General features: G+C 44.5%; 1 protein-coding gene across 1 annotated transcript in view; it reads left to right on the forward strand.

The window, feature by feature from the left end:
• The window catches only part of LOC105234888 (putative adhesion G protein-coupled receptor E4P), a 103,065-nt gene that overhangs the window by 13,258 nt on the left and 72,969 nt on the right, over window positions 1-16,838 (forward strand). Inside the window, exons 2-5 of the mRNA XM_034657643.1 lie at window positions 4,334-4,422; window positions 8,890-8,940; window positions 11,087-11,206; window positions 14,877-15,026. Of these exons, the coding sequence (XP_034513534.1) occupies window positions 4,392-4,422; window positions 8,890-8,940; window positions 11,087-11,206; window positions 14,877-15,026 (352 nt within the window). The 5' untranslated portion in view covers window positions 4,334-4,391. The remainder of the gene's footprint in view (window positions 1-4,333; window positions 4,423-8,889; window positions 8,941-11,086; window positions 11,207-14,876; window positions 15,027-16,838) is intronic.

Below are 16,838 nucleotides of genomic sequence, written 5' to 3' on the forward strand. Positions count from 1 at the left end.
GGAGGAAACTTTGGGAGGTGACAGATATCTTTATGGCCTTGATGGTGGTGATGGTTTCATGGGTGTGTACTTATATGCAAACTCATAGAGTTGTACACATTGACTATATACAGCTGTTTACATGCCAATTATACCTCACTAAAGTGATTTTACAAAGCTAAAAGACCAAATCAGCATTGCTAGAGGTCTCGGCAGTTCTGAAAAACATTATCACCTCTTTCATAAAAAACATGGAGCACTGGGTGTTACACGCAAATAATTAATCACGGACACTACATCAAAAACTAAGGATGTACTTATGGTGACTCACATAACATAATAATTATTTAAAAAAAAAGAGAAAAAAATACTCACTTTAGTTAAACCAGTTTCCAAACAGGCCTCTGAAAAAAATCATCCTCACCTAGACACAATTTCTTTTTCTTTTTTTAATTTTTAAAGTAATGTCTATACCCAACATGGGGCTTTAACTCACTACCCTGAGATCAAGAGTCACATACTCTATCTACTGAGCCCTGGACACAATTTCTTTGCAGTATATTCTGTAATAGGTTTTCGGAAGGGAAGAGAACCAAGAATCAAAACAGGGAAACGGATGTTGAGAGAAGGGAGTGCATCCAGGAAGTCATCAAGTATAAGTTCTCGAAGATGCCCACGTACAGATTTTGACTTGCAATTAGGCGGTATTGTCCTTTGCAGAGACTGCAAGCTGCTGGCCCAGTGGTTCTGCATTTGGGGGAAAAGTGGAATTGAATATCTCTAGATGGAGTCCAGGGTTTTCAGTTCTCCACAGTCTTCCTTGCTTCCCCAAAATGGCCTTGCTTATTCTTGACATGTTTTGCACCTACGAGGCAGTGGGGCTTAGGATCATGGTGCAAGGGTTATACGCAGGCTTTGGACTCAGCCTGACTTTTCCAGTCTTAGCTTTGTCTTTTGCTAGCAGCGTCACCTGGAGCAAGTGATAGAATCTCTTTGAGTCTCAATTTCATCCTCTGAAAAGTGGGAAGATACTTTTCGATCTACATTATAAGGCAGTTGTGAGCTTTCAATGAAACAGTAGAGTCAAAGCACTTAGTAAGGGACTTGGCCCACCACAGAAAATCCATGAACATTTTTTGGAAGTAAGAATAGAAGGTTAAGAGAAGTATCTGTGCAAAATTTGATTTACATGCTAGAAGCCAATACATAACGGGTGACTAGCCTGTTCAGACCATCGGGACTAAGATTTTTCTGGGATGGGCCTTTTTAGGCCACTGCTTTGTTTTGGGGGGAGCTTCACAGAACCCTGTTAATTCTCAACACCACTTGATAGTGGATCAGTCAGTACTTAACACACAAAGTCATGATATAACTAGAGTCAGGAAAGAGGCATGGAAGACCTCCATGGCCACAGTTGTCATCATCATCACTGTTATCACTGTAACCACCATCTCCACCATCACTACCACCATCATTACCACCATCACCATCACCACCATCCCCACTGCCGCCATCACTATCACTGCCATCACCATCACCTCCACCACCACCATCATCACCACCACCACCTCCACCACCATCACCACCACTGCCATCACTACCATCATAATTACCATCACTACCACCACCACCACTATCACATCACNCCACCATCCCCACTGCCGCCATCACTATCACTGCCATCACCATCACCTCCACCACCACCATCATCACCACCATCACCACCATTTCCATCATCAGTATAACCACCATCACCACCATCACCTCCACCACCATCACCACCACTGCCACCACTATCACATNCACCACCACCACTATCACATCACCACCACCATCATCATAACCACCACCATCATCACCATAAGCACTACCATCATCAAGATTTTGATGTTATTATCACATCCACCATCATCACCACTATCACTGTCATCACCAAAACCACTCCCTCCACTACCATTTATACTATTTTCACCATTACTGTCATCACCATCATTGCTGTCACTTCCACCTTCACCATCACCATCACGTCCACCACCACCACCATCATCATATCCTGTCCCCACAACAGTCAACTTTATCCAGCCCTGTCACGTGCCAGGGAGGTGCCTCATGCTTTGAAAGGTCACCTTCACTGCATCGACACAACATTATTAGGAAGTATATACTCTTTCTTAGAGCCATTTTCCAGATGAGAAAACAGACCCAGAGACAAAGTCACCACCTCGGAGTGATTGAACTAGTACCTGCCGATTTGCAATCCAAACTCGGGTTTTCCTGGGCACTGAGTTGTGTTCTCATCTAACGGCCCATGGCCAACAGCTAGCCATGGGTGAAGTGTTGAGAGAATTGCCCCACGGGCAGACCCCTAAAGATTCCAAACTCAGAGATCAAAGCAGAACCTATGTATCAAAGTCGGGGCAGGGAGAAGGGAAGGACCTGCCAAGAGAACCCATTTTTCAGCCATTCAGTTTCATCTTCTGTGAAAATACTTCATTATTGTTATTATTTTCTTATTGCTAAAGTAAGGTGTAAAATGCAGAGCTAGTTAAGTAAAAGGAAATTTAAATCACTCACAATGCCATTCTGTTAACATTTATAGACTCTCCTTTAAACATGAGATCACATAATTTGCTTTCTTACCTGCTCTTATCCTCATGCTAGATTACAATCACCTTCCATGTCATGTCGTAGCCTCCTACATGATTTTTATTGATAATATCTAATTATTTGCATTACACATCTTTAACTGCTGCCTCTCTTACATTATGTAAGAAAGCATTTCATCTTTAAATGCTCCCACTTATATTTTATGAAACTGTTTTCTTCCAATTCTGTCGCTCTATCTTCCTCATTGGTGCCTTTGTCTTCACTGGCCCCACATCTGATGGTTTAACAGATTTGCAGGGCATGTAGCCTTTGCTAATGTGCACTGGAGGTTTTATCCTGAGGACAGTGCTCATGGCATTACCTGAGGACAGTGCTTTTTACATTTCAAAATGATATCCACAGAGCAAACACTAACAGCTTTGAGTCTTCTTTGAAAGTCTCATTTTTGTGACGTGCAGCACTTCCATTGTTTTCTCCAAGAAAGGACTTGAATATGAAATATCTTGCTTCAAAATTCAAACGACACCAAAAGGTGAAATGTGAAAAAGTCTCCTTGCTCCTGCTTCCCAGTGGCTCAGTTTTCAAAGGCAACCAACAGGTGTTAGGAGTTCCTTAGGTGGCTTCCAGGAAAATTTTATGCAAATGGAAAATCATAATTTGTATATACATGCATATGCATTTATATGTTGTGCTTAGGCATGTATGACCTTGTGCAGGTGTAAGTGCACACATACATAACTGTATAGAGAATAACTCACATTTGTGCCTAGTTTCCCTGTTGTGTGAATGTATGATAAATGTATGTATGCATATTTCTAATTGTGTATAGTGTGCTAACGTCTTCCTTATTATCTCCCCATCTTTCACAAATGCTGGCGTACATGCTTCTGCCCCTTGGGATCTATCCATCCACTTAATGAACAATATATCTTTAAGATAATCCCCCCTTTTTTATTGTGGAACTTCTCAAACATACACGAATATAGTGACAATGGCCTCAGGAACCCCATAGACACTTCACCCGGTTTTAGCAATCAATGATCAATACCTGTCCAAACTTGGATCAAATGTATTCCCACTTGCTCCCCAAACCATTCCCTCACTTCAATTATTTTGACATAAATTCTACATATCATATGATTTTGCCTGCAAAATTTTAGTGAGTCTCTCCAAACTATCAGGACTCTGTGTATAAGTACTTTATCATTCCTACAGTTTCCTCTGGAGCAACCGTCTGAGTTGACAGATAAGGAACCGGAGTTTGAACTATCATATTCACGAGAATGAACACCATTCTTTAATGCTGTCATATCGCCAGGCTTCAAACCTGTTCAAAAAATTCTGTTTGATTTGCGATCCAGTAAGACACGGCAGTTGGTGGATGTATTTCTAAGTCTTCTAAAATCTAGATCTCCCCTATGTTTCTCACCTCTTAAATTTTTTGAGAAGGGTGAAGAAATTGGATAGTATGTCCTGTGAAATTCCCTACAGTCTGAATCTTGCTGGTTGCACTAGACTGGGAGTTTCAATTCCAGCAGGATATATGTTCCACGTTTGATGGGTTGTAATCGTGTTTCCTATGATCCGCTCTCCTTCGATCATCCTTTCCTTGAGATCATTTCCCAGAAGTGGACTTGTCGGGTCAAAAGATGGGCAGAAATTAAAGGTTTTTGAGAAGCATCGGCCACCTGCCCTCCGAAGTCTGTGACCATCCGAAATTGACTTTCATGGGGCTTATTCATTCCAGACATCCTTGCCACATCCTGCTTGACAGCGCTTCTTGTCGCTCCCGGTATCTCAGTGCAATGGGAAGCAGGTGCCTGCCCCTGATCTCAGGTGAGTCTGACAAAGAATTCTCTCTTCTGCCCATGACCCCAGCATCCTAGGTTGGGTTGCTCCCCCCGGTTTGGCACTTTGTACAGAAATGACTGTGTGCACCAGTCCTATTTAGAAACTCTCACGCTGAGTCTCTTAGCTGCTCTCCCCAAGCAGACCTGAGATAAAGACTTGGATGTAAGTAGTTTATTTGGGAAGGGATCCCAGGAGGCACAAGGGAGGGAGTGGAGGATGCCAGACTGGGAAGAGACAAGAGCAGATGGGTGTGTGTTAACGAGGAGTTACCCTGTGGGTAAGTGGCACTCAATCCTGTTGGGGCACCTCCAGGAGGGAACACCTTACATGCCTTAGCAGGGCAAGGAGGCTGGGCTGTTTACCATCAGTCCTCATCCCTTGCTGCTAGAGAGCCACTCCAGCATAACTCCCAAATATTTTAGGCTTGCCCCCCACAGGCTGCACAAAATGCCCTCTTACAGGGAGATAGTTATTTGCATGCATAGGAACCCCCTCTGGGGAAGGCAAGAGGGGGCACTTCAAGGGTCTGCTACACTGATCGACCACCACCCAGAGGGTCCGCGTAGTTTATCCAGCCAGTGACCTGGATCTACCCACTCTTCTGCTCTGGAATTTTGGGTCTTCAAGGTAATACAAAAATATCACAGGAGGAATCAAATACAGTTTAAGGTAGGTTTGTTAAGGAGATCGTATGAGCAAGCATGTGACGTCCAATGCTCTATGTCAGGGACAGGTAAACTTTTTCTATAAAGGGCCAGATAAGGACTGTTCTCAGTTCTGTGGGCATTTGGTCTCTCTCTGAACTCACCAGCTCTGCACTGCCACGTAAGTGCAGCCCCAGGCGTTCCTCAGACTGACGGGCATCTCTGTGTTCCAATAAAACTTGATCTATAGACATAGGAATTTGAGCTTCGTATCATTTTCATGTGCCATGAAATCTCCTTGACTGTTTTTAGCCATGTAAGAACTGTGAAAACCATTCTTGGCTCACAGGCCATATAAAAACAAACATCGGTCTGAATTTGGCCTGAGGGCCATAGTTTGCTGAACCTCACCCCATAGGAATCAAGTACTTCTTTCCGTGGAGAAAGCATTCACAGGGAAAGTACTGGTGTTTGAGCATTGTTTGACTTACAGAAATGGCCATGTCATAGGATTCAGCCTAATATCATGAATCCTTCTAAAGGTGATGTTTTTGTCAGTTCCCATAATACAGAGCACAGTAAATATTACAGAGGGCGTCGGAAGAGCAGGTGTTGACCTTGTCCAGGGGACTTGTCCTGTTCTGTGATAATCCAAATGGGCCATAGGAAGATTTCTTACTCCTCCCTCTTCTGTGCGATACAAATCCAAATTACCTCGATTTTACTTGTCATGCTTAAACCATTCGGGGGCTAGTGTTAGCTGTGAAAGTGGATGCCTCCAGATTTTTTTTAAAAAGATTTTATTTGGGACACCTGTGTGGCTCAGTTGGCTAAGTGTCTGCCTTCGGCTCAGGTCATGATCTCAAGGGTCCTGGGATTAAGTGCCACATCAGGCTCCTTGCTCAGCAGGAAGCCTGCTTCTCCCTCTGCCTGCCACTCTGCCTGCTTGTGCCCTCTTTCTCGCTCCCACAAATAAATAAAATCTCAAAAAAAATAGGGGCGCCTGGGTGCCTCAGTCAGTTAAGCATCTGCCTTGGGCTTAAGTCATGATCCCAGGGTCCTGGGATTAACCCCACAGAGCAGAGAGCCTGTTTCTCCCTCTCCCTCTGCCACTCCCCCTGCTTGTGCTCTCTCTCTTTCTCTCTCTCTGTCAAATGAATAAATTTAAAAACTTATAAATAAACAAAAAACCCATTTTATTTATTTGAGGGAGAGAGAGAGAGTGCTTGCACGTGTGAGTAATGGGGAGCGGGTAGGGGTAGAGGGGGAGGGAGAGGGAGAGAGAATCTGAAGCCCACTCCGTGCTGAGGCCTTATGGGGCCCCATCTCACAGCCAGGGGTTATGATCTGAGCAGAAACCAAGAGCTCAATGTTCAACCGACTAAGCCACGTAAGTGCCTGTAGATGCCTCCAGATTTTAGCAAAGGATCCCAGCACAACCTGGTTGCAATGAAAGGGATGCAGGAAAATCCCTTTTTCGAGTGCCTGGTTATTTGCCACCTATGTACCTTGAGGAAGTGATGCTAGGAAATATGTGGGAAAGTTTTCTGCATTTCTGGTTTCGTCCCCAACTTTAATATAAAGCTTCATCTAAAAATGTCTCCCCGGGGCGCCTGGGTGGCACAGCGGTTAAGCGTCTGCCTTCGGCTCAGGGCGTGATCCCGGCGTTATGGGATCGAGCCCCACATCAGGCTCTTCTGCTATGAGCCTGCTTCTTCCTCTCCCACTCCCCCTGCTTGTGTTCCCTCTCTCGCTGGCTGTCTCTATCTCTGTCGAATAAATAAATAAAATCTTAAAAAAATAAAAAAATAAAAAATGTCTCCCCATTCTCAAAATGGACCATGCCCCAAACATGCTCATGCATTCCAAATTCGCCATAGTCCTGGACTCCGGGGATTCTTAGGATCTGTGCTATTCAGGTCCCCTCTTACTCCAGAGAAACACGAGTTATTAGGGGTCAGACCTGTGCTGTGCAAGACCACAGCCACTGGTCACGTGTGGCTCCTGAGCACTCAAAATGAGGCCAGCCCAGGTGGAGATTACCTGCACATGCGAAATGCGAACTTGGTTCCAAAGACTATCTTACACAGAGAAAGGATCGTAAAATACTATATGAATAATTTGTCATATGAATGCAGGTTGAAATGATCACCTCTTGGCTCTATTGGGTTAAATATAATGAAGTTAATTTCACCTGTTTTTCTTTGCCTTTAAAAAATGTGGCTACTAGAAATTTTAAAAGGACCTATGTGGCTTGCACTGTGTCTCCATCAGACAGTGCGGGGTAGAGGTCTGGATAGGTCCAGATGGACCACTGCATATGGAAAGGAGGCTGGCGCTTGGCCTCTTGGTGCTAGATTTGGAGAAAAAGCTTCCTGAGCCACTGGTTTTTCAGAAATCGGGACACACAGCTTGTGATATTGTGATTTATAATAAGAAATGCATATTTGGGCTTTGTCCCCAGTTCAGGCACAGAGCTCGTCTTCTTCTTTATTTTTTTTAAAGATTTTATTTATTTATTTGACAGAGAGAGAGACAGCCAGCGAGAGGGAACACAAGCAGGGGGAGTGGGAGAGGAAGAAGCAGGCTCCCAGCAGAGCAGGGAGCCCGATGCGGGTCTTGATCCCAGCACCCCGGGATCACGCCCTGAGCCGAAGCAGACGCCCAACGACTGAGCCACCCAAGCGCCCCCCCCTTTTTTTTTTTTAAGATTTTATTTATTAGAGAGAGAGAGCATGAGCAGGGTGGGGGCAGAGAGAGAAGCAGACTCCCCACTGAGCAGGGAGCCCAATACAGGGCTGGATTCCAGGACTCCATCCCAGGACCCCAACCCACGACCTCTGGGAACCAAGACCTGAGCCGAAGGCAGGTGCTTACCCAACTGAGCCACCCAGGGGGCACCGAGCCCTTAAAATCTTTGGCATTTCCCCATTTCCCGAGGGCAGAGTGATAAAAGTGTCTTCTGTTATGGTAATGAGGTGATTTGGGAAAACTCACTGCGGGGACGGGGGTGGGGGAACACTAGGGGCGGGGGCTGGGGAGGAGCCAATCATGTGATTCGAAGGTTGGCCCTTTCAGCCCCACCCCCTGATTTCGCGAGAAGGGAGAGCTGCTGGAGAGCGAATCCTTGGCCAAGGGCCAAAGATCTAATCAACCCTGGCTGTGTGAGGTGGCCTACTGAACCGGGAGAGTCTGGGCTGCTGGGGCTGGTGAAGCTGGAGGTCTGGGGAGAGTGGCCACCCAGAGGGGGCATGGAGGTTCTGAGCCCTACACCTGTACCTTGCCCCATACCTCACCTCCCTCAGGTGTTCCCAAGTGATACCTTTCCCGGATAAACCTGCAATCTAGTAACTGAAATGTTTCTCTGGAGTCCTGAGTTGCTCTAGCTAATTAATGCAATTCAAGGAGGTGGTGATAACCTAGGCTTTCCACGGCTTTTAAAGTGGGGGGGGGGCGGGCTTGTGGGAGCGAGCCCTTAACCTGTGGGATCTGATAGTCTCTGGGTAGATGGTGTTGGAATTGAATTGAAAGGTAGGACACCCAGCTGGTGTCAGAGCACTGATTCTTGGTGTGGGGAACACCCTTCCTGCCCCCCCCCACATTGAAACTGGGTGCAGACCCTCTTACGGCAGCAACCAGATGAACCTGGCGTGTTCAGTACTGTATAACCCTCTGTGACTCGTGCTTGTAGCCTGCCTGGAAGGGCCTGCAGTGAAGTTAGCACGCACATGCCCGGGCAGTGGGAGACGAAGCCCCTAACCCCTGCGGGCTTCAGCCAAGCTGAACTGTCCCCCTCTCTCTGTGCCAGGTCTCAGTGTCCTGCTGGTTCTGTCGGGATCAGACGCCAACAATTCTGGAGGTGAGCTTACTCATTACCAAATGCCAGGGAAAGGCAATTAGGATCAGCAATCTGCCTTGAGGGGAGGGAAGGGGCCCTTTTCAAGGGAAACAACAGAAATCTCTGCCTCCTTCTGCCTTTTCCTTGCAGCTTCCAAGAACGGCTAACCCCTTCTCCATCATCACCGGCACTTAGGCAGCTCTTGCTTTGCGCCAGGCTCTGTGCTAAGTCTACACATCCTATTCGGTCCCAGCATTTCTCCAAAGAAGGTCTGGACAGTATCCTCATTTGACCAACAGCCCTCTAGGGAAGTAGCTAGCTCGAGGTGGCACAGCTGGTGGACGGTGGACTGGGCCTGTGTCTTTCCCAGAACCTGTGTCTAAGTCATGGCAGGAGATACTCTGATTTTTACCCCATGTCTTGGGTCAGGTTCCCCCACCTGAAGCACACCCTGAGAAAAGAACCTGAGAGCAAGTCATTTATCCTGGAGGTGATCCTGGGAAGTACCAGCTGGGAGTGGGAAATTACCCAGGAAGGTGAGGAGCCATAAGGATCCATTGTCAGTCAGATTACATGCGGGGAGGTGGGGAGGACGTAGTAAGGAGCATGCCCCCCAGCATCCCAGCGTGATTCCCCTCCATGGGCAAGGAAGCTGTTATCTTCTCATTTACCTTCTTAAACTTGTGGTAAAATATACATAACATAAAATTCACCATTGTCATCATTTCTAAGTGCCCAGCTCAGGGACATCAAGAGCCTTCACATTGTTGTGTAAACATCACCACCATCTGCCTCCGGAAGAGTTTTTTCCTCTTGCCAGACTGACATTCCCCCATGAAATGGCAAGTCCCCATTTCCCCTCCCACCAGCCCCAGGATCCTCCAAACACTTTCTGTCTTTAGGAATTTGACCCCTCCAGGGGCCCCCTCCAGTGGCATCAAACAGTAGTTGTCCTTTTGTCACTGCTTTATTTACACACCATAATGTCTTCAGACACTATGGAAGCAGGTGTTGAAATTCCCTTCTTTCTTAAAGCTAATATTCCATTGTATGGGTGGACCACATTGTGTTTATTCATCTGTCACTGGACACTTGGGGTGTTTCCACCTTTTGGCTACTATGAATAATGCTATTAGGAACATGGGTGTGCAACTGTCTCTTCAAAATCCTGCTTTCAATTCTTTGGGCTGTACACCTAAAAGTGGTATACGGTATTTCTAATAAAAAAAATTGTTAAGACTTGCCAAACTGTTTTCCACAATAGCTGCATCATTTTACATGCCTACCAGCAGTGCGTAGGGTTACAGTTCCTCCACGTCTTGCCAATACTTGTTTTCTTTTTTTTTTCTGATAATAAAAAAGCTTTTTTTTTTTAAGATTTTTAAAATTTATTTATTTGACAGAGAGAGACAGCCAGCGAGAGAGGGAACACAGCAGGGGAGTGGGAGAGGGAGAAGCAGGCTCCTAGTGGAGGAGCCTGATGTGGGGCTCCATCCCAGAACGCTGGGATCACGCCCTGAGCCGAAGGTGGACTCTTAACGACTGTGCCACCCAGGCGCCCTCTCCCCTTTTTTTTTTAACACAGTGACTCATGTCAGTCATTGATTGAGTGAACTGCTCCATGGCTAGCTAGCCCACCATGTGGTGAGCACAGAGGACCCTGGTGGCCAGAGAAAACCCTCAGGGAAAGACACACAGGTGCTGACAGTTGGAAGATCTACTGTTAAGCAGAAGGGGTGTTGGTGGCACAGGCTGGACGTGGGTGGGGCAGGCACGCAAGCATCTGTGTTCAGAAGGGGGAGGGGTGCATGGTGGAGGGGAACAGAGCTATTCCCAAAATGACATTCTTCTGACTACAGCATCTGGGACATCGAGGGGGAATGAAGCATGAGAGACTATGGACTTTGGGAAACATACTGAGGGCTTCAGAGGGGAGGGGGTGGGGGACTGGGATAGGCTGGTGGTGGGTAGTAAGGAGGACACGTATTGCATGGTGCACTGGGTGTTATGCGCAACTAATGAATCATCGAACTTTACATCAAAAACCAGGGATGTACTGTATGGTGACTAAGATAATATAATAAAAATATTATTATGAAAAATAAAAAAAAGAAACATTTCTTGAATGAATGAGTAAATTAATGAAAGGATCTTGTGTTCTCTGCAGCTTTCTGTCCCATGTGCCCTGAAAATGCCAGCTGCTCCAACAGCACCCACTGTGCCTGTAAAGATGGATTTCAGTCTCCATCTGGGAGCAGGTACATCGAGCCCCATGAGAAATGTGAAGGTAGGGACTCATCCAGGACAACCTGAAACCTGGAATGGGGTGGGGGCATGTGTGGGGCGCTAGTGAGGCAAAGACGTGGTCGTACTTCAAGATAGAACATGTCCGAGCTGTCTCAGCGCCCTTAGAGAAGTCCCTATCCCTTGTGTCCCCCTTGTTCTTTCTGAAGCTGGTTTGATGTCTTTCTTTAGAGGAAGGTAGAGCTCCCAGGACACTTGAAGTTTCAAGCATCAGTTTTTGTTGGTCTGAGAAACCCACAAGAGTGGGGACCATGTCTATTTAGTTCATTGTAAGCTGAGGACAGAGAACGTGTCACATCACAGAGGCCCAATAAAAATGTGTTGTCCAAGAGAACAAATGAATAACTTACTATCTTGACACTCAGTATCTTCCATGATCTGAGTATTCCAACTCAGATTCTGGTTTCCCTTTTCACTACTCCTTTCTGCTCCAGCCAAAATCCTTGTTCATTTCCACAAATTTTAAAGGTCCATTTGACTGCCAAAGAGAAAAACCACTCCTGAATATCTGATTGGTGGAGTTGTGTAGATTCAGAAGGCAAAGAGGACCATGGTGAACTACTGAGGATTTATTTTATTTTATCATGGCAAAATATAGGTAATGTAAAATTGACCAGTTTAACCATTTTTTGTGTGCAGCCCAGTGGCATCCAGCACACTCACACTGTTGTGCAACCATCCCCACCACCCATCTCCAGGACTTTTTTTATCTTAAAAAACTGAAACTCTGTCCCCACTAAACATTAACTCCCCGTTCTCCCTCCCCCGGCCCCTGGCTTCCACCATCTACTCACTCTCTCTCTCTCTCTGTTAATTTGACTCCTCTAGAGACCTCCTATAAGTGGAATCATACAACATTGGATGTATCTATTTTTAAAACTTTTTAAAAGAGCTTGGGGAATTCTCTGTTACCCCTTCACCCAATTCCCCTAAGGTTCACCAACAACATGGCCATACTACAATGAGGAAAACTAGGGAATTAATATTGGTATAAGGATGTTAAACAAACAACACACTTTTTTTTCCAGTTTCACCAGTTTTTTCCCCAATGTCCCCTTCCCCTTTTTTTTCTCCTTCAAGAACCATTTCAGGGTCCTGTTTACTTGCCATGTTCCTGAGTTCACAATCTGTGATGGACCCTTAGTCTTTTCTTGTTTTCTGTGACTTAGACACCTTTGATAGGACACCAGAGATACCCTTTTGCACTTTGCTTTTTTCACTGAACAGTATTTCCTATAAATTATTCCAAACCACGTAGAGATCTTCCCCACTCTTTTATGTAGCTGTGTGGATGAACCATAGTTATTCAGCCTTCTTCTGCAGAGGGACATTTTACTTGAATACTTAGGCTCTTTCCAGTATTTGTGGGAGACGTGTCTTTAGAGTAGACTCCTGGAGGAGAGGTGCCTTTGTTAAAAGGTAAACCTATATGTAGCTTGATTAGCTCTCCCAAATTTAATTCCAGAAATGTTGTACCAATTGACATTCCCACCAGCAATGCATGAAAGCACCAGTCTTCCCCACAGTCTTGCCTACAGAACACATTGTCAGAACACATTATCAGTCTACTAGGCGAGAAATGGTATATCAGTAGATTTTTCATGATCTTCTCTAATTATGAACAATTTTTTTTAAGTAATCTGTACACCCAACATGGGGCTTGAACTCAGTACCCTGAAATCAAGAGTTGCGTGTTCCCCTGACTAAGCCAGCCAAACATCCTTAATTATGAACAATTTTGAACATTTTATATTAGAGAATCATTTTTATATCTTCTTTCTGAATTGTCTGTTCATGTCTTTTCCCTTTTTTTTTTATTGAGGATTTGTTTCTTTTTCTCCCAATTTTTTATTTTTTTATATGTTAGAGATTTTGGTCCCTTGTTAGTAGTATACATTGAGAATATTTTCTCTCTGTTTGTTAGTTGTCTTTAGACTTTGCTTGTATTTTTTTTTAGCCATGCAACTAATTAAAAAAAAATTTTATGTGGGTAAATTTATCAAGGTGCTTAAGTCATCATTGAAATGTTTTCCTTGGAGTGCTTGGGTGGCTCATCAGCCTGACTTTTGATTTTGGCTCAGGCTGTGATCTTGGGGTCATGAGATCGAACCCCACCCTGGGCTCTGTGCTGGGGCATGGAGCCAGCTTGGGATTCTCTCTCTCCCTCTCCATTGGCCCCTACCCTTCCTGTGCTCTCTAAAAAATAAAAAATAAAAATAAAATGTTTTCCCCTACACTGAGTTCAAAGAATTCACCTCTGTTTAATTCAAGTACTTGTATGGCTCCATTTTTATATTTAGATCTCTGATCTATGTAGAGTTTATTCTCTTTTTTTTATTATGTTCAATTAGCCAACATATAGTACATCATTGGTTTTTGATGTAATGTTCAACGATTCATTACTGTAGAGTTTATTCTTAAGAATTGTGTGAGATCTGGGTCTCATTTTATCTTATTAAAAAAATCCATCCTGAACCAGGATAAAGGGGGACCCCATTCTAGAGAAGGGAAGTGTGCAGAAGTGTAATGTGCATTTGTTATACTGTTTGAGACTATTTGGTTCTGCTGCAGAAGAAAGAAAATCCAATGGGATATATGAAATGTATAAGATGTGTTAAAATAGGTAAGTCATTGGTGGGTGGAGCATGTGTGTGTTAAACATAGAATGGAATGGAGAGACCAACAGTAATATTCATGAAGCAATTAATATACGCAAGGCACCTAGGTGCTAAATGCTCATGACAAATAAATGAGAGGCATTTAATGCCCAAGACACACAATATAAACAAAATATACACTAGCACTTCATATTTATGAGGTCTTAATTCAGTCACTCATTGGTGATAACCATTCTGGCCCATATAACCCTCTACCCAAAACACAGACCCATAGCCTGATATAACCCATAGACTAATAGGCAAGTTGCAACTATTGATTAAATGTACTCGTCCAACAGAGAGAACAAGTGTGAGTCATTGGCTCAGGGCAACTTCTGTCTGTGGGTTCCTTTGCTTGAACCTCAACTCTGGTCCACCAGAGAGATGTGGCAGATAGATGAAGAACACATGAATATTGCACATGCCAGGACTTAGATGGTGGGAGCCTTTTGCCTCGCTTGTACCATTTCCTAAGGGTATATGAACTTGCCCTATCTCTTTCCTTGCTACTTGCTATGTGTTTTAAATTGACTAAACAAACCATGTGATCCAAGTATTGAAAGAACCATTTGTCCTTCCTTCAGTGGTTTGACATACCACCATCATCATGCTCTAAGGCTCCATATGTACTTGGGTCTATTTCTGGACTTTTAGTCTATTTCACTAGCCTCAATTCATATGCCAGCACTCATTTTATTGAGGCTTTAAAGTGCGTTTCAGTGTCTAATGAGATGAGTCCGCGCTGCAGAGTTTTTCTGGCTATTCTTACATGATTGTATCCACTGTTTTACTCCTTAAAGTCTGGCTAGATGTTTTTCACTAAGATTGTATTGGGTTTATAAATTATCTGGAGGAGAACTATCACTTTATGATATTGAGTCATCTTACCCAAGAACAGATGCTTATGAATGATGGTGGGTACTCAAGACTCCCTGTGCAAGGGAAGATGGTCTAGTTTGAGGAGAATGAAAAATGATGTTTTCTCTTGATTTGCAGATATTGATGAGTGTAAGGCTGGGCTGGCAAAGTGCAAAAAGGAATCATACTGCAGAAATAAAATTGGAAGTTACTACTGCAGCTGTTTCTCAAATCGTTTCTTCAACTGGCTGGCTAGCTTCTTTAAATCAGATCGTGAAGCGTGTTATGGTAAGGATTTCCAAATGCTCTCCACCATGAAAAAGGAGGTGGGGGGAGACTTTGAGAGCTTCATTGATTCCAGGCGAGGATAAGAGAGCAAAGATCTGCCCAGGCCCTTGTCCTGCATCCTACTATTGTCCCTGGTAATCTATTTCCCAGAAGGCACCACCCAAGCCCCCAGCGCCAATCACTGTCTTTATGTGGCTGCCTTGCAAGGGTATGCCTCCTGTCTGGGTTTCATTCCTGGGCTTCCAAAATGACATCTCAGATTTTCTACTGGACTTCCCGACTTGTTTCTCCCTCTCTCACTTTAAATTCAGTTTCTACATTTATTTGTCTGTCTATATACTACCTCAGATTCCCATCCAACACCAGGGCTCCTCCTTGCCTTCCTTCTGTCCTTATTTGTGGCTGCTTCTGTGACACTGAGAACCTGGCTCCCAAAGACCACAGCACGTGTACCTATTTGCTCACTCCTAGGATAATTCCATGTTTTGAGTTCAGTAGATTGGACTTAACTTCTGGCCCTACAACTTATCAGCTGGCTTTTGGGTAATGACCCAGCTTCTATATGCCTCACCCGTAAGTGGGAATAATAATAGCATCTACCGTGTGAGTTATGTATTGCTGCATAACGAATTACCCTAATGGTAGTGGCTTAAAACAACAATATTGTCTCAGTCTCTGTAGGTCAGGAATCTAGGTGTAACTTCCCTGCGTCCTTTGCTCCAGGGTTTCTCACAGCTTCAGTCAAAGTGTTGGGTGGATCTGCTTCCAAGCTCACTCACATGGTTGCTGGCAGGACTCAGTTCTTTCAAAGCTACTGGACTGAAGGCCTCAGTTCCTCTCTGGTGGTTGGTGAGAGGCTACCCTCAATTCTTAGATATGTCAGCCTCTCCAGCTTGCTCTGTTGTAGCGAGCACATGAGAATAGCCAGAAAAAGGGTGTGAAAAACATAGAAGTTGTAGTCTTTTAGAACCCAGTCTCAGCAGTGACATCCTATCACTTCTGTTGTGTTCTATTCATTAGCAGTGAGTCACTGGGTCCAGTCAGGGGGAGGAGGGTTCCAAGTGGCAGGGATCACTGAGAGTCACTTCAGAAACCTACTTACCTCATGGACTGGGTGGAACAGAATCTCCCCAAGTTCACATTGATCTGGAACCTGGGAATATGATCTTATTTGGAAAGAAAGTCTTTGCAGAGCTACTAAAATCAAGAGGCGGCCATACCAGATGAGGGTAGGCCCTCAATCCAATATGATTAGTGTCCTTTTAAGAAGAGGGGAGTTGGGTGTAGAGACACACACACATACAGAGGGACATGCAAGGACTGACGAAGAGACTGGGGTTCTGCTGCCACCAGCCAAGGGACACCAAAGATTGCCTACAATCACCAGAAGCTCAGAGAAGCAAAGAAAGATCTTCCTTAGAGCCTTCAGAGGGAGGGTGGCCCTGCCAATAACCTTGATTTTGGACTTTTAGCCTCCAGAACCATGAGAAAATAAATTTCTATTTGTTTCAAAGCAACCCAGTTTGTCGTAGTTTGTTATAGCAGCCGTAGGACTCTCGTATACCTCACCTACCCATTTTGATTATTAAGCTGTGTAAAATGTTCAGTGCAGTGCCAGGCACCTAGGAAGTCTCAATAAATATTAGCTATTAAGTTACATAACCCTGTTCTAGAATCTTCTGTGTTTCTTTACATGAGATAGTGTGTATTAAGGCACTTTTTATGTCATGTTGTGTAGACAACTGCAGGTATTATTACTGCTTTTGTATTATTATTATTTTTAAAGATTTTATTTATTTGACAGAGAGACAG

The sequence above is a fragment of the Ailuropoda melanoleuca genome, chromosome 4 (genome assembly GCF_002007445.2).
Source record: "Ailuropoda melanoleuca isolate Jingjing chromosome 4, ASM200744v2, whole genome shotgun sequence".
NCBI lineage: Eukaryota > Metazoa > Chordata > Mammalia > Carnivora > Ursidae > Ailuropoda > Ailuropoda melanoleuca.